At 38.9% G+C, this 24,168-nt stretch overlaps 1 protein-coding gene across 1 annotated transcript in view; it reads right to left on the bottom strand.

The window, feature by feature from the left end:
- Window positions 1-15,295, bottom strand: part of BCKDHB (branched chain keto acid dehydrogenase E1 subunit beta) — a 106,125-nt gene extending 90,830 nt beyond the window's left edge. Inside the window, exons 1-3 of the mRNA XM_041480409.1 lie at window positions 15,143-15,295; window positions 12,632-12,709; window positions 10,003-10,071 (exon numbers count right to left, since the gene is read on the bottom strand). Of these exons, the coding sequence (XP_041336343.1) occupies window positions 10,003-10,071; window positions 12,632-12,709; window positions 15,143-15,278 (283 nt within the window). The 5' untranslated portion in view covers window positions 15,279-15,295. The remainder of the gene's footprint in view (window positions 1-10,002; window positions 10,072-12,631; window positions 12,710-15,142) is intronic.
- Between the last annotated feature and the right edge of the window lie 8,873 nt (window positions 15,296-24,168).

Below are 24,168 nucleotides of genomic sequence, written 5' to 3'. Positions count from 1 at the left end.
GGAAGGAAAACTTTCTACTAAAACTTAGTAAATTCTGAAAGTTCATAGGATGAATATAACATTAATAATGTCTTTGTCAGGCTTATAGAATTTTGGATTAAAGAGGACCCAGAAAAACTCCGTAGATACCTGTGCCTTCCTAAAGCAAAGAATGAAGACTTCATTTTTAGCCCTCTCTCCCAGTTCAGATGTCCTGTAATTTGTGACAAACTAGCAGCCACTGAAAGCTACAGAATAAAACAAAAATATTAAAATATGTTATGTAATCCTTTCCCTTTCTCAGGGAAGAAGTGGGAGGAGTTGGGGGAGGTTAATGCAAAGCTTTGGCTTTAGCTTTGAATGCTGGTAACCTTGCAAGTCATTTAATCCTCCCACAATGGAAGAGCAGCCAAGCAGTAATATGAACAGGGGGAGGAGCAGATTCTTTTCAGGTACACAGCATCAAGTGAAAGAATGATGCAAAAAAGTAAACCAATCATAATAAAGAAAAAATTCTCACTATGACAGTAGTTACATGGTGGAATAAGCTGTTCCAAGAGGTTTTAGAAGCTCCTGCCTTGGACATGTTCAAAACTAACCTAGACCAGACCACAGGCAAACTAAGCTCAACTGTGTTGAGTACTGAGTGGTTCGAAACAGATGACTTTCAAGGTCTTCTCCTTACATCCCTCTATGGTTTATTAACAGCCCCAAGCAGGGCTACATGCTGACTGCCAAAACTTTTTATGCCTGTCTTTTTTACCTGTCTTGTTCATGGAAGCAATTAATGACATCAATAAAATAATACTCATTCAGATCCACACTCTTAGGAAAACATTTTAAAAGAAGCTCACATCTCAGTGACAGATTTCCTCACCAGAATTTCTTTTTACTTTTCTAAGGGACTCTTGGAGGAAGAGAAGGTGAAAGAGTAGTTGTGATCTAATGAGCTCTTGGAAGGAAAATACATCATCCTGAGTAAGAGAATGACTTGTTGAGAACACTTTGATCTGGAACTGCTAGTTTAAACATTCATGCAGGCTGCCCACTCCACACTGAAATCCTCCTCATCATCTGGCTCATACACCCAGTTGCAGCCTAAATAAAAAAAAAAAAGAGCAATGCCTAACTGGACAAAGCATTCAAATATTCCTCCAGCTATGACTAATAACATTCTTTGTCAACTATAAAAAACTTTTGCTGCGTGAGAAGCACACTTGCAGAAAAGCATAACTGACATACAGTTTGACATGAGAAGCTACACCAGATGACCGAGTGCTTACTTGCAAAAATATGCCCCAAAATTGACATCTATCAAATACTGTATGTGGGTATAAGCAGGGGACAACACACCAGCTTAAATTACAAGGCTTAGGTCAGTTCCATGTATTTTCACATCATCTGCAACATGATATGACATGACAGAGATTCAACAGGAAACACAGAACACTTGTCAAAGCTAAGTATTGCAACCTGTCAATGAAAATTCTGCTGTAATAAGCCGCGCACACCATCTGGATGACAAATCAAGGAGCAGGCAAAAATGTCAAATACAAGTTACCCTCTCTCTCATTGCTCAGTTTCAGTAGTGTAGATGTATTTTATAGTAAATGTGCAAGCATGCTGGATCTACCTGGAATTGTGAAGCAAGTATTCTCAACACAAGAGCACGGATTTCATGCTGCTGTAGAAGTACTCAGAAGCAAAGAGCTCAATGACCAGTAACCTGCAGTAATGAAAGCCAACTTACAAATCTCACTGGTAACCATGCCTGTCCTTTTATAATGCAAAGCATGTGCAAGAAAAAAATTAATAAAGTAGTCTGTACTTGGTGCTTCCATTTAAGTGAGAAAACCCTGTGCCAAGTTTTGAGGATTTAATGTTTCTGCAAATTAAAAAGAAAAGAGATCTTTTATAATGAATGACTAGCATGTTATATCAACCTGGTCACTGAAAGATGGCTCTGAATCAAGCCAAAATAAGATTAACCTGCACCTCAAAGTGCTTCTGCTTCAAATCTGGTTAAACAATTCCCAGACTTGGATACTAGTCTTGATTTTTTTCACCCTTTTAGGCTTCAAGTAAATTACTTCCAAGAAAACTCTTGAGAGTTTTATTCCCTGTAATAAAGCCTACAGAACCTTCTTAAATTGAAATTACCACCCTCTTACCACCAAACTCAGAGTAGAAAAAACAGCAGACATATTGAATTAACCCCAGTTGATGAGTGGGATAAATAAACACACAGATAAACAGAGGGAATCACAGGACTAACCAAAGAAATTGAGAATCACTTCATTCCACCTAGAAATTGCAAAGGCATAAAGAGAGATGTCTAAAACAAGGTACACAAAATGTGCTTGCAACCTTGTATTAATACAGCCTGCAAAGACTAGTTATGCTCATCAATTCCATCTTGGGTCTTTATTACATAAGGTTTCATCCTCCTCGACACTATATTATCAAAATACTGGTTTTACATTATTCACTACAAGTATTTTCTGAAGTGGAAAATTCCATTTTTATTAAGTTCAGCAGCACATACTTTTTTGCCCAGCAATGTATCTTGAAATATCTTAAAAATCTGAGAACAGCTTTCTCTTTTTACTCTGCACTGAGTATCAAGTCCTACATTAAAAAATACATTCCTTATCTTTCCCTCAAACAGGTTTACAACACAGGAAAAGAAACATTATAAGTATTAGCAAGCCCCAAATAAATAAAATACAGTTTTCACACCAGGCACACTATCAGAACAATTTAAAAAAAAAAGAAAAAAACAAAACTAAAATAAAAGCTATTTAGCTCTGACAGTGACTGATTTATATCATTATCCCACAGATAAAAAAGGTGTAGAAAGGACATACTAAATTTTACCAGGTTTTTACATTTTACCAAGTTTTCAAATAACTTTCCTTCTAACTGTAAATCTTCAAAAAAGAATTGGCTATTTAAGATGAAAATGAACAAAATGTACTATTGTGTAATGAGTCCGGAACACGTTCTCCAGATGTTACTGTTCAAAGACATTTATATAAATCAGAACAAATCCAGGTCTTGCCAAACTGTTCTGGAAGAACCAGGCAAGCAAGCTGCAGAATTCTCCACTTAAATCTATGCACAAAGAAATGATGATAACCAAACCCCAGGCTATTTAGGTTTTATTCAATCTACACAAAAGTAGTCATTATGAACTCAGAACAAAATGTTCCACCCTTAGCTTATGTCCATGATGTTAAAAATTCTGAACTCCTTCCTTTCACCACATGCAATGTTTTAGGAAGGATCAGGATTTATGCAAAAGAAGCACCATATTTCTCCAGCAAGCTTGCAGTCTCCTTCTGAAGCACGGAGATAACATTTTTCTATCTGCTTATACAGTAAAGCCCTAACACTTATGCTACTTTAGGCTGAGTTTTTCCTCTTCCTCGTAATAGCCTATGGTTATGTTCTAAAAGAATGTAAAAGACGCCATGATTATTGATTCAAAATTCCACATAAAAACCTCAGTGTCTTCCTACCTGTTCAATTAAGACCCACCTACTAGCAGCTTTTGGGAGGCAGAACACACTGCCTTAATATACTGCATTACAGCCCATACAAATTGTGTTCTTGTACTTCTTACCTTTGCACTGTAACATTTGGGACCACAAAAACAACCAGAACAACCCAGAATCTCCATTAACAGATATCTGCTACCTTGCCAGTAACATTAAGTGTAGTCTACACAACAAAAAATGTCCTGAAATCACTACAAAATTATTTACTATATAAACATTTTAAAGTATTTTATGTATTTTGGAGGCAAATGATCAGAATTTTTTTTAAAACAACCCTATACTATATCTACTTCTATTATGTCAGCTTCAAAAGGTTCTCCCATCACTTCATGCTACTAAAAGCCATCAGGACATTAAGCAGTTTTTGCAAGAACATCCAAACTTCAGCCAACAACCTTCACCAAATACCGTAACAAAACATGGGGACAACTATCTTCTCATCCATGTTTTCCTCCATAGGCTTTCAGTTAAAACACAGAACTTGCTTTCAGGAGTTTTCTACAGCTAAAGCTCATAGAATAATATTGTGTTCAAGTAAATACTTATCTTCAAAGAATGACTACTACTTTTTTGGAAAAGCTGGTGTCCCTTGGGCATGGCTAGGTACAGCCATCTCCTGGCCAAATAAACAAAGACTCATGAACTAGTTTACTGGACTATAAATAAACTATTCATTTACTGAGAATGAAGTGTTCCCTGAAAACTCACACACGTGTTTACACCTTAGACACAAGATCTACAGAATAACAACCAGGGATTACAGTGGATCAGGTGTTGTAAATAAACATTACTGCTGAAGACAAGCTAGCATTATCATGGGATGTAACAACAGAGAGCTGTAAGCAACCAGGTTTTACTCAGTAAAACACAAGAGTAAAGTATCTGGTTTTGGATGACCTATATCATCCAGCTGCAGCAACAAGAGTTCAGAGAAACTGATCAATAAAGAAAAGCTTCAAATCATAACAATAATCCTGCACTGGGACCATGTGTGTAGGAAAGCCAGAGAAACTTCACCACTGAAGGCTAAAAACAGCCTTTGCCAGCTGATCTGTCCCAAAACATACCCTGTGCTTCAGAGAGAAAATTTTGTAAGGAAGACAGAAAGAAAAACAAATATGGAAGTGATAAATAAAATCATTTTTAAAGCATCCAGCTGATTGCTAATGTGGCTAGGTCATCCTGACATAAGGAACATCAGGATACTATTTTCTTTCACAGCTACAACTGTGGTTTCATATGTAGCTCAGTCACTCGCTTTTCGCTGAGTTTGAAACTTGCCACAGAGGAAATTTCTGATCAACTTTCCCTACTCTCGCAGGATTCAATACAAGTGTTACCTCTTCTCCTGATGTTCCTTTTTTGCCTGTGATTTATCAATTTGCAAGAAAATATCCTGAACTGACTGAATAGACAGAAATTACTGTTTACAATCTGCTCCCCATCTATTTCACACTTTTTTCAAAATATAGTTTGGAAGGAAATAATCCTAGCAACTATATTTACACTCCTAGCTGCATCAAAATAATAATAATAATAATAATAAAGCACAGGAAGGATTATATAAAAATAATCCTATAAGCTTGAAAACATTAGGGAAAAAAGAGAATTAAATTTCAAGTAACTTGTACATTCCCCTTCCACTCTACATGACAAAACCGTAACATGAGTAAGGAGAAAAAAAAAATGAAGCTGCTTATTACATATTTACTACTACCTGCATGTAATAATGTCTCTAGCCATGGGTACACCTCAGTATTACCCAAAAGCAAATCAGCTGAGATTGATTTTGTTTTATCCTACGTACATATAGGAGTGACACACAGTTGCTCTTACTGAGTTTCATTTTATTAAGCATCCACCCAGCAAAAAATCAATTAGTGGCTGCACAGCAGTAGATTAAAAAAACCTGGGGACTAAATCGGGCCACAAACTGACAGCCAACACTGCATTGCTAATAAAGGCAGCAAACATCCCTCTAGAACATTTCAGCAATGTTACACAGAAACCTTGGGAAAAGCACTTTGTTCTAACTGACTGTGTTTGAGGGCACCATAAGCTGCTGTGGGCAGTACATCTCTGTGTGCACTGACGCACAAAAGGAGGGGAACAGCAATAACAGAGACCACAGAACAGATGAAAAATAAAAAGCCATGAGTCAGAAACTCTCCAATCAGTGATGGGACATTAATCCAGAAAGGAAGAACCCTATCTTCCTCTTGTTCACTCTGAGATCACACAGAGGATCCCAAACAGTGACACATTAACCACACAAGCAAAAGACAAATTCATTCCAAAACAGTTCAAGCTAACAACTGCTGAAAAAAGCATTTCTGCTGTATCTCCACAAGGATCCGCTTTGGTAGCTCAGCCAACTCTTTGTGGAGTAAGTTCAGAACTCCTGAGGAACAGCATTAGGTCAAGTCTCTTATACCCTGGGCAAGCATTTGCTTCTAGCAGGAGATACCACAGTGACATCCTCCTGGAACTGAGAGAATCTTTGAAATAAAAACTCCCATTCAAAGTATTCACATTCTACCTGTATTTGAAAATAGTTGCAAGGGAATTAAAATGGTATTATTCAGGAATTCCCTACTCAAAAAGTAAAAGACTCATTTACACTACTGTTTCAGTCAAAAATAATTTTCAATAGCTCAAAAACTTAGAAAACAATCAATTCAGGCCTGTAAATACAGTCACCTAGACTCCCTTGGTGGCAAACAGAAGGACATTCCATGACAAGGCATTGCTGTGCAATAGGGAATTGAGCAGAACCTCAAAGGGTTTGCAAACTTCATCTGTAAAAGTGAACATATACACCCAAAAAAAGTCAGCCCTTACTCAAGCACTGCTATGGGGAAAGACCTGCCAAGCTCACCTTTCTTCTGTTGGACTCTCAAGAGTTCTGAGCAAGGACTGATTCTCTTCCACATTCTCAAAATATCAAGCTCTGAAATAGTCAAAAAGCTCCTGATCCTTACCCTCATGCACATTAGATTCTCCCTTCAAGTGCAGGCCAGAATGGTATGAAAGAAAAATCACCACAGAGGCCAAATCACCACAGAGGCACTCACAGATAAGGAAGCCCCCAAGCTGTGGGTGTTTGGAGGACGGCAGAAAGAACATTCAAGGGAAGTATAATATACATATATATATATATATATATATATACATATGCACTTCACTACCCTGTTTATGTAATCTTCATTTCTTGGCCACAGTAGGATAGAGAGGTCTTTTTTTTTTTTTGTGTTACACAAAAAACACCTGCCCTAGCATTCTTCTGGGTTACATCCCTTGTCAATCACTATTTTTGCTATTCTTGTTTCTCAGTCTTTACTTCTGTCCACTTTCTCCATTTTTACCTTGTTTTTACCCCCAATTTCTTTACCTCCTATAATCTAATTCCTACCTCTGATCTCCTCTATATTTCTGTCATGTGGATGATACCAATCTTTACATGTTGCCACCTTATTTTACACTTCAGGCAGAGCAACAGGACATATATTCCTATTCCAAGATCATTGTTTCAAATCCATTTGCAGACTCAAAGACAAATGGACAGCATTTTGTCTGAAGGACTGGAAAAATAATGTACTTCCCTTTATAAAAAAAAATTAAAATGTGTTTGCACACATTACCTAGGCTATCAAAACACAGCAGGCAGTTTACACCACACTGTTCTAAGGACAGGAAACACCTCCAGAGAGCAGGACTACGGAACAGCAGGCATTCCTTATTTCAATAAAGATACTCTAGAGGTTAGAAGATGTAACTTCTGCAAAACGGTGACAATCAAAAACCTGTCAGAGGGCGATGGGGAAGGAGATAAAAAAAAAAACATGAATTTGACTTCCAGGGTACCAGACCAGAGAGAGGGGACAAAGGAAAAAAACTGTACAACACTTAATTCCCTTATCTGAAAGGAGCACTCTGCATAAATATTTCAGAAAGTCTCCCAATTTTCAGAATTATACAGCAACAGATTTTTAAACATTCAACTCAATACCAGAAAACTAGAATAACGTATTTCAGACCTTGACATAAGATGCATAGGAACAAACATACCATCTTTAGTCATGCTATCATGAAAATTAAACTTCCACACACTGACTTATTTACATACAATTCCTTAATTAAATATTTTTAAACATAATTCCTGGTAACACATTAAAAATTCATCTGCTCAAAAGGTTGCATTTATTTCCTTAAAAAGTCAATAAGCTTTCCTTCACTTACTAGTACAGGCCTCTGGCTATGTTTGTAACACTCCACTGGAAAAAAAAAAATAGCAGCTTTTATATTTAATGACCAATTTATTCTAAAAGCAAATTTCTTTTCTGTCGCTCCACAGAGACTTCAGTAACATTCTGGACACCAACCAACATCTCTATAATACTGAGTATTACTATATTGAGTTCTTCCTACTATAATATTAGATTATATTTAGACCTTGACCTCTATAAAAGTGCTTTAAAATGAACTATCAGTTTTTATCAAAATAACAAATTACAGGCATAGACTGCCACCTAGTGATTTTAATTATTTACAAGGAAAAAGAAACTAAATAAATGAAACAAAAATCAGCCTCTCTTCCAGGACAGAAGAAAAAAAACCCATTCCTTCATATTTTATATCAACATATAGAAACAACCTCACATTATATTACTTGCATCACCTACTATAATTTGACAGTAAATTCAGGAGGGGTGTGGGGAAAGAGTCAGTAAGTGTATGTCATCCTCCTCATAAGATTCATCAGGTTGGTTGGCTGTCACTTCCATCTGGAATTCCTCTTTATTTTACAGGGAGTGTAGCCTTTTCATAAAACAAGCATTCCATCTAGAATTTATTTCATCTCGGAGACTGCACCAATAGGCAGACACACCCCTCAAAACACTGTATTCTTTCAATTTTTTGCACTTTCGGTCTTTTTTGTTTCTCCTCAGTATTATAACTATATTTTCAGTACATTTTCCACTTCATCTTTGCCATTCCCTCCTCAGCCACTGCCTGTTTTCTACTGAATTTCACTATCAGTGAAGAAAGAAGCTGAATTACCAGTGTCCTCTTATCTGCCTTACAAAACTGAATTCCCATTCTGTAAATGAGTCCTAAATTCAGGACCTTATCTTCAGACTCTCTTCCTGTTCAAACTTGTATTTCCTCTTGTTCACCCTGAGGAGGTTAGTACCCTTTCTGAGCAAATGGCAATTCTCGTTTCATTAGTCTTTGCTCAATGCCCGTATAAGTACAATTGTACTTCATATAAGTACAATTCCCATGTTCCCTCTCAAATTTTAAAGGAGTTCTTTCCAAATATTCCTGAAGTCACACCATAGCTTCCTCAAAAATCTCATTAAAAATCTTTGTTATAATATGCATGAAATAAACCTGACTCTAGCTAGGCTGCTGATGTGCTGTGACTGCTGGTTATCATTAGCACAGTGTAAACAGTCCTTTGCACTCCCTCAACAGACCCCCTGTGCTCAGGGCACTCAGAGCTGTCACAGAGTCTTTGAACAGCACTGGCACATTGGAACACGCTATCAATAAAATGCTACTACAAAGATTAAATAATCTCTTTTCTTCACTCCAATATTACGTGACACCTTACATCAAAAAACGCATCAAAAGACCCTCACAGAACCACCCTAACAATACAAAGTTTGTCCCCTCTGTCTTTTAAACTGGAGATGTTCACTAAAACCCAAGAAAGTTGCTTATACAACCACCTGCTCCTGTTACTTCCCAAACAACATCTTCTGTTGTCCATGTATCCAGCAACCGGTTGCTGTCTCAGAGGCCTGGTTTTCATATGGAGTCTAGCACACACAGTCAATGTATCACACCAGTTACAGAAATATAACTCAGTCTCAACAAACAGCGCTCAAGATCATGGCTAACAGAAGTTCAATCCAAACTATTTGAACACTAACATGTAAACTAGAGAGCAAGAGAACATCTACATAATAATTGAAGCAGAGAAGCAAGGCAACAAAATATGGTTGTGTTTCTGAAACTTTTCATAAGTATAGTCTTCATCCTCTCCTTTTTTGGGTTTACTCTCCAAGAGTACGTTTGCTTTCCAAGATGGCTGTAACACATCTTTATTATCGTTGAGTAGATTTAATCACTTGCTGCAAAAGGTCCAAGTCATCTCTGTGCCTTGAAGAAAGTAAGCTGCTGAAACTTAATATGTTATAACCTCTTCTTCTCTGTAATAGCCCATTGGGGGAGTAGCAATTGCCAAATTAAAAGCTGCATCATGTTACTGTCTCCACAACCAGCTTCCAAGACCTGTAAAATGCTATACACTAATTAGCCTGCATACATGAAACATTGATTTTACGGTTTTTTAGCATTCCAGTAACAACACTTCTCACAGCAAAATGGGTAAAAAAAAAAGAGCAGAGATGTTAATATGAAACTGATGTCAGACTTATAAATTACATAAACTTACCATACTTGTCTCGCAAGCCAACTGTACATCTGAAGACTCCACCAAAGGCCACGTCTTCACCAAATACAACTGAAAATAAGAATAGTAGGGGAGGCTAACATTACTCCAACACATCTTACTTTTAAACAATTGTGTTTCAAAGGCTTTTATATGAGACACTAACAAAAGTAACTGCTAACATTTCATTTCACTTCAAGATCTATCTAGATCTAAGCACTTCTCATGCATAGCCTGATTATACCAAATGAAGAACCATGGTTAATGAGGAATCAGAACACTAACACAGCTGTCTCAAAACAGAATTCATGACAGTTATTCTGTTAGGCTTTCATTAGCTATCTACTTTTTTGAACTATCCTATAGTAACACAATGTCTAAAATTAAATGAGTAAAATTCCAAAAAGCAATTACACTCAGTCACAAATGAGTCATTGAAATTAAGCCTTCTGCTTCAAATGGGAACCATTTTCATTCTTCATCCACAGATTTCAATAATGTTTTGAAAACCATCAAACTGAAGTTTTTTTCAAAATATTAATCCAATATGAAATGTCAAGCCTCCTCCAAACATACTTGCCAGAGCCCTGAAGAGTGACTTCAAAGGAACACCTTTACAGAAAAGATGACTATTTAATAACTAGGACAGTTCTCAGTATTTAACACTACTATTCTTGTAGTCAATAAACTTTTATCACTAAAAGTATTTGCCTTTAAAACTTAGCTTCATATCAACTAATCTGTTTGTGGTTTTTTCTTTTAATTTAGGGGATGGTTATGTCTAATTTTCTTAAAACAGTTTTGTTGTCTGTTTCACAGAAACAACTATTGAACATTTCAAATTTTTAAGCATGTAAGATGTGCAGCAATACCACCAATAGCTGTTTGCCTGAACCATGGTCAGTCCTTATTATTCCACAATTCTTCAATATTCTCCATATTCTAAAGGACACAAAATAATAAGTTAACCTTCTTGCCTTTCAAATACTATTCTTCGTTAAATAAAATAAATTTCTGATTGGAATCACTAAAAGGGATTAGCATACTTGTGCTAATCACATCAGTGACACCACAAAGAAAAATAAATTCTATAAAGATGTAAAAGGAATGCACTCATGGAGTTTATGATTGAACTATGTCCCTAAATCACTTCTCTAATTTTTAACAATTTGGGTGGGGTTTTATGTGCTTAAAATCTTTGCAAGTCCTTTTTGTTACCATATGGCTCCTTACTTTAGAGCCAGCTGGCATCTACAAAAAATATTCCCGTTTAATGCTGGTATCCACAAACTTGAATGGATTTACTCATTCAGTTCAGCCACTGAAATGTATTTTCCTGGAGACATTCTAGTTCTCATCAACACAAGTATGAGGATATCCACACTTAAACAACAATTGCTCAATTCCTATACAACTAAAAACATATGAAGGACATGTTTTCCATTGTGAAAAGTCCTAATTAGTTCAGTAAGTGCAGTGATTCTGAGAACTCGCATCTGGACCGTAGAACTCCAACATGGTCTTGCAAAGGGCTTTACAAAGACTAAGCCCTGCAAAGCTGAGGAGCAAGACTGGAATCCTAGAGCAACTGGCTCTCTAAAGGCTCAAGATATATATATGAGTCTAGGCTCGTGATGGACTAACATTCTACTTGCTTTTATATGGCTGTTTCTACAGAAATGGTAATCAAATCTGTTCTTGGCCCTAATTTACCCTCAGTTGTCTAAGTTTAATCTAATTGAGGTGCATATCAAACAGCTGAGATTGAGAGGGAATGTACACAGGCATAGTACTGGACAGATAACACGGAATTTGTCCCAAAAGATAAGACAATTAACTTTAGGTTGAGCAGTGATTCAAACAGTGCCAAAAAGAGCTACTAACAAACTAAAAAGAAAACCCAAAATTACACAAGATGATGCAGCCTTAGCAGCTGTGTTCATGGCATGAAGCATCTCTTTCAGATATCTGGCCATCATCATGCCTTTGTTAGGACAACAGAAGCAAAAGACCTCCTGTTATATATAAGAATTAAAAGTGGAGTAAATAGTTTTGTGCAATAGTTTATGGTAAGCCTTTCAAATCCCACTATACTTCCAAGTCATGGGTTATCCAGACCACAAAAGCCTAGCAAATCTTACACTGCTTATGCACAACAATGAACAGAAAACAGTAAAGCTATAGATTAAATTTGGAGGGCAGGGAAGAAAGTAGAATGTACAGAGCAAGGAATATATGGTCTCTGAAAAAATACCAGTTTTAGGGAACAGAAAGTTTAAGAAATGCAAAACTAATGTTTACATTTTAAAAACTCCTACTAGTGGGACTCAAGCTGCCCTCAAGGACAATTCTCATATCAGTAATACTTTAAACATGTTAAATAATGTATCTTCTGTCCTCACTTTCAAGTGAAATACACAGAGCTAATACAGAAGATACAACTGCATTTTAGACCATACAATCCATTAGTAATCTGTCAATGCAACATTTTTTTAAGATTTGAGATCAAAGTGTAGTAATAACTTATTAGAAAACTTTACAGGCCATGAGAAATACATTAAATATTGTACATAGATAGGCAAACCAAAACATAATTCATATAAAGCAAAATACACTAAAAAGTGCAAGGTACCTGCAGTTGGATCTTTGGCTAAAGCATTGTCCAAGGCACTTGTTATGGATTGGAAGAGATTCATCTTCTGAGTTTCCCCTGTGTGAAAATGACCATTCCACTATTTAATTTGGTTCAAAACACAAAGTACATTAGAAAACACTGGTGCAAACATGTCTAAAAGCTTAACCACCAAAAACAAGATCCCTGTTAGGAATACCCAAGATTCATTTGTTGAATAAACTTAAATTACAGGACAGATAGGATTGAGCCTTCCCAAGGACTATAATTCCACTTCTCAACTTTTTTTTCAAAAAACTGTTCTCTTGCCTAGAGCAGATTCAGCTTTGCAAAGCTCAGTCAAGCACTGGGAAAAATGCCTTCCTTTTCAAAGGAAGAAACCAACATATTACTGTTTTGAGGACTGGGATAACGCCCTTACTAAAATTCACTGAACCTTACTTTATCATTCTTTAATCACACTTTTTTAAGCTCCAGACTTTCCCATTTACAGACATTTATTTTTATCAGAAATTTTCTAGACACTGGCCTGCTCTCTGCACTGCAGTTAGTAAGTGTCTGAAGCTTCAAATCCATACTTCAAAGAAAGAAACTTGGTGCCAAAGTAAAGCAAGCTGTTTAATTCAAACCAAGGCTACCAGAATGCCCTTCTTCATTCCAGCACTTTTGGGAAAAACAAGGAGACCTGAAAGCAAAGATGGACCAAAATAGTAGCCTAGTCCTCACTGCTGTGACCAATGCATACTCTCCAAGCAAATACAGTAATTCTTAAAAGAAACCAAGTAAGTAAGAAATTGCTTGGCTACATTTGGTAGCTCTTTAACTGGCAAAACCTCTTCAGTCATGACTAGAAGCCACAGCCCAGGAGAATGCTACCTACCAACACACACAGTGTGTAAAACTAAATAAATAAATGAGATTATTAGATGACGATCCCACACAAACTTACAGGTGTTAGAACTCAGCAAGGTGAACTACATTCTTTTCCCAGTAGTTATAGTACCTCTCAACAAACATTCAGCTTCCCTTTCTTCTAAATCTTTAATTAAAGTTAGTATTTTTTGTTAGACTCATGTCACATCACACCTGAGTAGCTGAATAGCTGCATTCCTACACATTCCTGTGCTTGCTAACTTCACCTGTTATACTTTACATGGCCCTTTAAGGAGAGGAAAATGTGGAAAAGAAAATGTTACAGGAACTGTTCAAATTATACAAAAGCCCTAAAGAACAAAATTTACAAATTCAAGAGATGAAAAGCTCAGGAATGGCAGCTGTTTCTCTCTTTCCGTAGTCATCCATATTGGTACTTAGGTTATCTTTTCTACAAGACACCATCCTTCCAGTATTTGAAATAAATAAATGGCTATTACTTAAGCTAGTGTCAGAAACTTCTCACCACAATAGTTCTAACCTGCTTCTCTTGCTTGTAACACAGGCCTTTGTATAAGCCCTTCAGAGGAAAGGGTGAACTAATTGTCCCTTTTAGATTTGAACCATGAAGTTGGAAAAGCAATAGCTCAACAAGAGCAGGATCAATATTGCCATAATTTTATTTCACTTCCACTGCTTTTCACAGAATTTCAAAGTGTATTTTCACTCACAGGGAATTCATTTTCTACTAATTAATGGCAATAACTGGCATACCACTCCAGAGCTTCTCTACATGATCTCAAGCAGGGACCTGCCATCCCCAAGTTTCACCATGTGGCACTTTGGTCACCTGTACATCTTTGTCACTCATGGAAACTCAATTTCTGTTGCTCATGATTGAGATGCAACACCAAGGCATCCAACCAAGTAACAAGTTTTCTAGAGGATAGTGAGTTCATGTGACAGAAACAGCTGTTCTGCAGCTGGCAGGCTCCTTCCACGAGAACTCAGCACCAGCCATTCACAGGGACGCATCTCAAATAAAAGTCAAATGCCGCAAGTTATCTGTGCTTACTCTCAACCATGTGACCACGAGGATGACCTCGAACCTTTCAGCAGACAGCATGGAGTCTTTATTCATCACAGGTTTATTATCACACTCATGAGCTAAGCATGCCATACAAAAACCAGGATAGACGTCAAGAGAAGTTACTGCCAGAAGCTTTTGGTGCAGGACGGGGGCCGAGGATGGCCTTAGAGAGCACACCATGGGCCCATCTACCGCAGCTCTGGCTCTGACAGCCCGAAACACTTCGCCTCCCCATCGCCGAGGGGGCCTGTCCGCCCCGCCAGCGGCCTACAGGGACCTTCCCACCCACAGCCCAGGAATTCTGCGGACAACCCGCGGCTGGAAGCGCCGAGGACACAGCGGGGTCACGCGGCCGTGCGGATGCCTCCGCCGCCCGGGTCCCGACTCGCAGCGCCCCACCGGGCCCTCGGCGGGTCCCGCCTGCCCCCCTCCCATCCCGGTTGTTGGCGGCCTCCGCCAAGAAGGGGGGGGGGCGACAGGACGGACCCGGCGGCAGAGCGAGGTTGAGGCCGGCCCGCGGGGTGGACCCCGGCCAGCCGCGCTCTCACCGTACTCGCTGGGCGCCGGGTCCGGCTGGAAAGAGAAGTGCGCGGCGGTCCGGCGGGGCGCGCCCGGCAGCGGGGCCAGGCGGCCCCAGAGCCCGGCGGGGAGCGCCGCGCGCAGCGCCCGCCCCGCCGCCGCCATCGCCGCGATGCCGGCCCTCCACCGGCAGCGCGTTCTAAAGAGGCGGGGTCCCGGACCGGCCTCCCATTGGTCAGCGCCTCCGGGACACGGACCAATCAGCGGCGGCTCCGCGGTGGGTGGAGGAGTGGGAGGGAGGGTGGTGTGCTGCGGGCGCGCAGGGGGCGTGGCCTGGGGGGGCGGGGGCGCGAGTAAGGGTACGGGCTCGGGCTCGGGCTCGGGCTCGGGCTCGGGCTCGGGTCCGGGTCCGGGTCCGGGTCCGGGTCCGGGTCCGGGTCCGGGTCCGGGTTCGGGTTCCGGTTCCGGTTCGGGTTCGGGTTCGGGTTCGGGCTCGGGCTCGGGTTCGGGTTCGGGTAGGCACGCGGCAGCCGTGAGCGCGCCCTGAGGGCAGGAGCCCGCTGCTCCCGTGCGCCCTCACAGCTACAGGGACCGGGAGAGCCACAAGCCATGGCCGCAGCCATAGGCACAGGCACAGCCATAGGCACAGCCATGGCCGCAGCCATAGGCACAGGCACAGCCATAGGCACAGCCATGGTCGCAGCCATAGGCACAGGCACGGGAGGCCTCGCCTTGGTGCTGTCCCAGTCACGGCTGAAACCAAAGGCTTCACTTCTCCCCTCAAACTCTTCTCTTTTCTTCCACTGCAGGAGTTGCCTTGTCACCACCGTAGAACTGACAATCGTAGACTGAACAAACAAACCATAGACTAGTTTGGGTTGGAAGGGACCTTAGAGATTATCTGGTTCCAACAGACTTGCCAGCGGCAGGGACGCCTTTCACTAGGCAAGGATGCTCGGAGCCCATCCGACCTGGCCTTGAACACTTCCAGTGATGGGGCATCCACAACTTCTGTGGGCCACCTGTTCCAATGCTTCACCATTCTTGCAGTAGAGAATTATTTACCTAATATCCATTCTAAACCTATACTCTTCCAGTCTGAATCCATTCCCCCGTGTCCTGTCACTACATGTCCTTATAAAACTCTCCATCTTTCTTCTAGGCTTCCTTCACAAATATCTGAAATCCTCAAATTCTACCCCAGCAGCTGCCCCAGAAAGGTAAAAAGAATTCATAGACCTGCAGATATTACCTGTTCCACTCTGTCTCTCAAAATCCCTCTCAACTGCCCATCCAACCTGGCTCTCAGTCTGTCTTATTTTAAATTAATTTTTTCCAATATCTTTTCTTCCAAACACTCTTGCTCAGACCTTTGTTACATTATTTTATTGAAATTATGATCTTTCATATGCACATATTTTCTTTGTCAAGTTTTATAAAAACATTCTTTCTAATGTTCTCCTCATTAAAGTGTGACGACCTCACATTCCTTCCATCATCCAGGTGAATCTTCTTGATCTACTTTTACAGCCCCCATTTCTTCCTCTGTACACCCATCCTTGCTGCCTTTCAGGTGTCTCCAGATCAATCTTTTTCGACTTCCCCTTTTGTCAGTGCTTCACATCTTGTCCCTGTGCATGCCTCTTCATCAAGCCCTTTCATGCAGCCTCCAATGCATGTGACAAGCTCTGAGTTGTTCTTCCCTGTCTGTTTTGGTATTATCTGTTAGACCAGCCATTCTGGCTAGCATTTTTACTTTGCTCTAAGAACTCTAACTCAATATTGTGCCTCAAAGAGAAAGGCTAGAAATTATAATTATATTTAAATTACATCACGTCTTTCAAATGAGAGAGCTCATATGTAACCCTGTATCAACAGGGCCTGGTTTAAACACTGGAATGTTAGATTTCATGTCTAATATAAAATATGTATAACTGTTATGATTAGATATTTTTTTCTATCTGAGTTCCAAGCCATTACTGAATATCCCTGTAATGACCACAGTTCCATTTCATTGAAGACTTTGTTTCATTATGTATTTTGTGAAAAAAAAAAAAAAAATTGTGTTGATTTAGAATTTCTTAATCATTAGGATTTGTGCAAAATAAAAGGCTTAATCCTCCTGCTAACTGGGGAGACAATCCACTGGCTCTTTAACATACCTTTTATCCTTAGAGACTGCTAAAAAAGCACTCAAATTTTCAGTGATTGATCATGGGATCAAACAAGTTTGAAGATATCCCAGTATATTCCAGGGAAACAAGGCACTATTTAAGTTTCTAAAGGGCTTGAGAATTTTAGCAAACAATAGAAAAGCCATCTTAGCTATGAACAAGGAGTATAAATGTCAAATGTTGAGGTTGCTTCCAGCTTCAACTGAAGGCAAGGTTTGATGTTTGAAAAAGTTTAGGACCTGGAAAGCATCATAACCATCAAATGATATATAATCATGTAATATGTATTGCTAAGAGTGTAAGATATTAAAAATATCCAAGTTTACTATTCAAATATTTGTGTTTCAGAAAGCAATGTATCTGAATAGGAGGAATTTAGCTGTATTTCACATCATTGTGGCAAGATCTGCAAAACTTAAAAATGGAGAGCAATAGTATAGAAAGGAATTACTTTACATGTGAGTCTGTCATCTATTACTAATATATCAGTTACTGGGAATTGCTAAACTCATACTATAAACTGTAAGATATATTCTGCTTATGTACAGTTAGTAGATACCATGCTGTGACTCTTGTCTCCTATACCTGGTGATACACGGAACTTGAAAAGGAAAAGAATGGTCATGTGGCCCAATATCTTACAGAGAAAGTTATAGCATTTATGATGGAAGGGTGGAAAGAAGAAATATCTTCAGTAAGACATTCACCTCCAAGTCAGACCTAGGTGAAAGAGAAAAAAGTATCTGGAGATATACTAACACCTAAATTGTTGTTGCCTTTTGAGTACAAAAGATGGCTTGTCCACATGGCCTTAGATATTTGCACTGGTAATAAAAAATAATAAATTAAAAAAAAAAAAAAAGGCAATCAAAGAGGTTTATCCAAATGTACATTGGCTGTACAATATTTTAGTGGAGTTTAGTCCCAGCATTTATGTCTTTCCAGCTCTGATGGGGTAATAATTATATCCATGTTGTTGCTGGTATATGTTATGATATTCCAGCAACTTTAATTACATTTTGAAGACATTTTTCTCTTTTGGAAGATGTTCAGTCACTTAGGGCCACTTCTGTTAAATCTGTACAGCAGACATTAAGAGCTGAAATCCACTGCATTCCCCATCTGTGTGTATTAGTCATTTTGCACATCCTTAGTATTGTTGACAACCATTAAAAAACTCTGGCAGGGATTACTATTATTTGTGAATAATCATGCAAAGCAATTAATAAGGATCTGATGATGATTGCAGACTCTACTGACCCAGACCAGATTATGCCCGTATTTACGCCAGCATCAATCAGATGTAACTACTTTGAAGTCCATGTTGTTGCCTCTGATTGACATGGATCTAACTGGGAGCAAACTGCAATATTGGATTTGGACATAAACATATGCCTCCAAGTCTACTATTCTGTTTCAAAATCTCTCAAAATTTTTACATAGCTTGCAACTGAACCTTACACTTGTCTCATTTCCCAGTAGGTGTTTCTTTAAATTACATTTTTGTAGACCAGGCGATTTCTGTTGCATTCCTTCAAGCATGGTTGTTTTCTTGTCACTTCTGTCTGACAGAAGTGTTGCTGTAAGTTTTCCTCCCTGCTCTGTGGTTTGTGGAAGGAATTTTGTTGCATGTTTCCACCCCAACAGTTGATTAGCTGTTTTATCCCCTCTTATAGGAGCTGCTAGTAAGTGCTCTTGTCACGCTGATACAAGGTTGTGGTGTTACAGCTGTTTTCATGCTTTGTTTGCTGTCTTCTGTCTTCCTTCTACCCTAATTATTGTCTGCTTTGTCCTTTTTCTGTGCTGATACTTTGGAGCTGTTTTCTCCCATCCCTCCTTCCTCAGACAAATGGGGTTTTTTGTTGATTAGGGACAGTCATTTTTTTCTTGGATGCGTGAAAAAGAAAAGTTGTACCATTTGGCCTGACTGGTTTTATTGCCAGTCCTGTACAGAATAAATGTGGGAACAGAAAGGGTTGTCTTACCCCTAAGAATGAGTAAGACAAACTGAACAAGACCAGAGCAGTAATGGTTTGATCAACAGGATTTAGAAATAAATGGTTTCATCTTAGGTAGCATAAATGCCAGAAACCTTTTTGCAGTTTAGCCGAGAAATTATTATTTTACACCTCGATAAAAAGCAGGTCAGGGCAATCTATCTGGAACCAGACAAGTTGTAGTCTGGCAGAGAGCAGGAAAAAAAAAATGAAAATAATCTTTCATGGCATAGTTTTGCACTCATTTTCATGTAAGGTCAAAAATCATCCAGTTACTTCTGCCATATGACCACCTCTGTGGTAAGACAGTGCTTCCCACTCAGTCTAGAATAGTAACTGCAGGTTTCATCACCAATTGCTTTTTAGATTTTTAAATACTGCACTCTTAAGTTGAAGACAGTCCTATTTAAAATTACAGGAGAAATTCATAACATTAAGTGAATCAAGGCTAGAAACTGCAGTGTCTCTCCATAGAGACATTATTCAGCTTTCTTTATACAACATTTCAGTGTTTCATAATTACAGGATGAGAATCCCACTCTCTTTAATTCAATCAGTTTTAATTGCCTTGAAACCGCAGAGCATATTTAACTCTGTTTTCTACTAACTTAATCTAGAAATGCCTGTACAGGGAAATGATTTCTGATACTCAACAGTTCACAATTCTAATGCCAAAAAAGTCATAATTAAATCCAATTTGTGCGAGGAATAGGGATCACATTTTTATCCTTGGGATAGTTAAATGTAGGAACAATTTACCTGAGAACATACTGGATTCTCATCACTTCCACTCTTCAAATCATAAATCTTAATCAGATTCAGAAATATGTGGAGTGATGGATTCTTCAGGTATATTGAATGTATTTGTGTGTATGTATATATGTTTATACATACATATGTGTATATATATATATATATATATATATACATATTGCTGACATTATAAGTAGTGTTCAAAAAACAAATATACAGAGATGGCTTTAAGTAATGGTCATGTGATTTAAATAAGTCACATTTGGATCCCATGAGTTCCCAACAGGTTTCTACAGTTTTCTGTCTGCTGCTGGCTGGTGCTGCTCTAGAGATAACCATGTACCAAGCAACACATTCAAGAGGTTTAAATAAGAGTTTGAGGCAATGTTCACCTTGCCACAGTCTGGCTTTCAGCTGCTATCAGAGTGGGAGCTGTGATCAGTTACAAAAGTAACAAATCTCTCCCCAGAATGTTAATAGTAATTTCTGAAATTAAACATACCAAATGTGTATGCTACCAGCCAGTGCACAAGTCCTACTGCAGCCATATAATTGTAAAGTATGCCAAACTTTTACATGTGGAGGCATCAACTTTTGTGCATCACCCGGCCATTTGTTGAACTAGTATCACTAGCCAGAGAAGCAGTATTGCATAAGTCAGTGCAGTATCCAGATCCATGTTTCATTGCTGTCAACCATGAGAAGATTGAAGAGAACTGTATTCAGAGTGTGAATAATCAAAGCTACCCATAATTAGATCATACTTTAGGGATACCTGTGCTACTAATTTTATTAGAGCCAAACGCCATACTCAGCCAAACATACTCAGTTTGCCTAAATTTATTCCAAACTGCAAGGGATTTTTTCCTTCTACATGTCTCTTCCTTTTAGTTTGACCATCTGTGCAGTTACAGAATGTTCTAGGTGGTTTTTCCTAGACTAGGTTTCAGGTATTGGTTCACATTCAGATTCTAATGCTGCTTTCAGTGTGGCACTGCATTCTGCACCACTGCAGTCACCCACTTGCAGCTGTCTTATATATATATAGCTGTGGTATTTATTGTGGTATTTATTATTACTTCTCTTTTCCTTTACCCAATCAATTCTCTTCATCCCAGCAAAAAATATCTAGGTGTGGTTTTTTATTTTAATATAGAGTGTATTAAATATATCAATATCTATTAGAAATAGTATAAATTGAGAATTGTCTTACTGGTTTGTAATTTTTAATGTATACCATTAGGTGGCAGGAAACAGTAAAGATTTACTTGATGAAATACATATGTTGAAATACAGATCTATCAGATCATTCTCTCCACCCTTTTTGAATCAGATTTCCTACTGTGAACTGTCAAGAGCTTTGTTTAGCTAATTATTAAATGACTTACCAACAGGGCTCACTGCTTTCATCAAAACTGCTTCAGATTTCATTTTTGTGCAATCCTTTTATGAAATAAGAAAAAAAAAAAAAAACACAGAAAAAAACAACAAGGCAAACTCATTCCACTGGGAGTTCCTTTAAAAATTAAACATCAGCACTGTTGTGTACTTCTAATCTCTGCTTCTGGTCAGGCTAAATCTTCTGCTGGAAGAAACCCCTCGGCCAGTCTAATTCAGTAAGCATTGGTGGAAGGCAAGAAAGTTTATTATTTTTTGAGAGCCTTGGTTGTAAAGGCTATGCTTTTGTCTGGGTCCAGCTATAAATAGGGACCTTTTCCATAGCATAAGCATAAAAGGATTGAACTGACAAGGCTAAGACACCCAGGCTGACAGAGGGCTGCAAGGAAAAAGATAGTGAATTTATACTGCTAGCAACTTTTATGTCTCTAAATCTAGCTGGCTGCTGATTTTAGAGTTGCAATTGATGTCACTGGTGAGAGGGTAGGTGGCAGGAATCACAGGGCAAGACTTGTCTGCTTGATAACTCACTCAATGATTGATGTATGGGAAGTTAATTGCACTAATAGTGACTCTGTAGGAGATAAGGAAATCTATGCTCAGCATTTCCCAGAGATGTGGAATTAAATCCCTTGCAAGAGTATCCCCTAAAAGATTTATTCTTGTTCCCTCAAACTCATCAAGTGCTATTGGTAGGAACTGTGCCACTGATATTGTCACACATGCTTAACTGGAAAGACCCAAAGCATATTTTTCCATTTGTTTATGTGATAATCTAGTGCCAAATAAATAACAATTCCAGAAAATACTATACAGCTGCAGTTTATCATTCCCATTTGATAAGCTAACACCTGAAAGGAAGAGAAGCAGAAGAGAGATATTTTGTTGATTTGTTATTGATTAGTCTGATATGCAGAGAAATTCAGCTCAATGCAGTTTTAACATGTCAGTGACTGCCAAGAGATGGAAATCCATTATTCACAGAAAAACACATGGTAGCAGCTCAGAGAACTCTTAACAGTGTGTCTCTTTTGTGTCAGGCAACTGCCTCTGCAAGCAAGGAGTCCGTCTTTTCCTGCTGTTCAGACCAGTATTGCCTGAGAACACTGATAGTAACTACACAAGCCATAACCTCACTATTTGTGAAGTCCACATGTCTTCTTGAGTTAGAATTCAATATTTTTAGTCTCAGTCTCTGAGTTTAGTAGTTGTATTTTATCCACACTGTTCAGACGTAGGCATTCTTGTGGGAAACTCTCTATCTCAAACAGGAATCTTCAGTAGTTAAAAATGCCAAACCAAATAATAATAATGGTACCACAAGATGATTTAAGCAAAAGATTGTATTAATTTGGATTTCAGAAAATCAGATTACTTCCAAATATAAATACTCAATGTCTGTGCACATCACAGTCCCATAGCCACCATGGCTGTCAGTATTAAAAGGTGGGTCATCTTCAACAGCAATTTCTTTCCCTCACAAATAATAGCTACAGATTTCAGAAAGCTGCCAAGCAGGATTGAATCTAATTCATTATTCTATCAGCCTTAGCATCTGACAGCAGTATTGGTACTCCAAATTGATCCGTCTAGCAGTCAATCTATAGATCACCCTACCCTGTTTCTATCGTCTAACTGTGTAGATCACAGACCTCCCAGGAAAGATGCAACATAGCCCTGGAGACCATGGGAGAGGAGTGAAGCGTGTTAGGAGATTGAGCTCAAACACTGTGTGAAATCAAAAAAGCTATATTTTTTCTGGTGCATTGTGAGTTGTTCAAGAGTCAAAAATTTTTGTCTTTGAGAGACTGATGTCCCTCTAGTCACTGTCACTAAGCCAGTGTGTTTTTCAGAGGGAATTGTGTTCAGTGGGGCTGCTCAAGCTCTCCAAAGGACAGTCTGCTGGGAACAGGTGGGTACCAGGCAGTGCAATATGCAATGCAAACTGTGTGCACATTGCAATTGACCCTGGAGTTTGCAGCACACTGTGAGCTCTGGGGTGGATTGGGCATGAACTGATCTGTGTTTGCACATCCTGATGCTGCTGCTGGGCTTTCACTAGCACAGAGCCTCACAGGACATGGGTTAATGCTGGGCTTCAGTCTGGGGCAGTGGTGGTTTAGTTATCTTTGTGGGAAAGGGAGGAACAATCATAACCATCAAGGTGATCACTTATTGTGCTTTATGTTTTCAAAACCACTGATAAGCAGTACCAAGTATTTGGATCTCCACAAAGGGAAGGTCTTTCCAGTCTGCATAATTCCAATGTGGGTTACCATATGCCTGAAGCTAGGAAACATTATTTATATGTTATCAGCCTGTTTTCCTTATGTTGTTCTTTACAGTTTTACCAGAAATGTCAAGAGTTGCTTACTCAGCTGGGCCAAAATCCTGAATATTTCTTTTTGTACCTTTGATCCTTTCATTGCTACACAATCAGATTTGAAAGTCTGCTGAAGAGGATAAATATGTTCTAAGATATTGTCATATTTTGAGAGTGTAAGGACCTAAACAAGCAGTCTCCCTGGATTCTACTTAGAATTTACAGTTGTTTGCAAGAGTGGATACAACCACTTTTTTGATTTCTTCTAATCTGTGACCAAGAGGACAAAGTTCAACCTCCTTTGCAGGACTTTGCATCTTCCATCTACTTTCTGAGGTGGATATAATAAAAAACAGAACTTGAAAAATCATCTGCCTCAACCCCCTTATCCCTCCTCAAAAAAACCCCAG

Source organism: Pyrgilauda ruficollis, unplaced genomic scaffold (assembly GCF_017590135.1).
Source record: "Pyrgilauda ruficollis isolate IOZ18807 unplaced genomic scaffold, ASM1759013v1 scaffold51, whole genome shotgun sequence".
NCBI lineage: Eukaryota > Metazoa > Chordata > Aves > Passeriformes > Passeridae > Pyrgilauda > Pyrgilauda ruficollis.
Note: the sequence above shows the minus strand (reverse complement) of the source record. Positions and strands in the feature narration are given on the sequence as shown.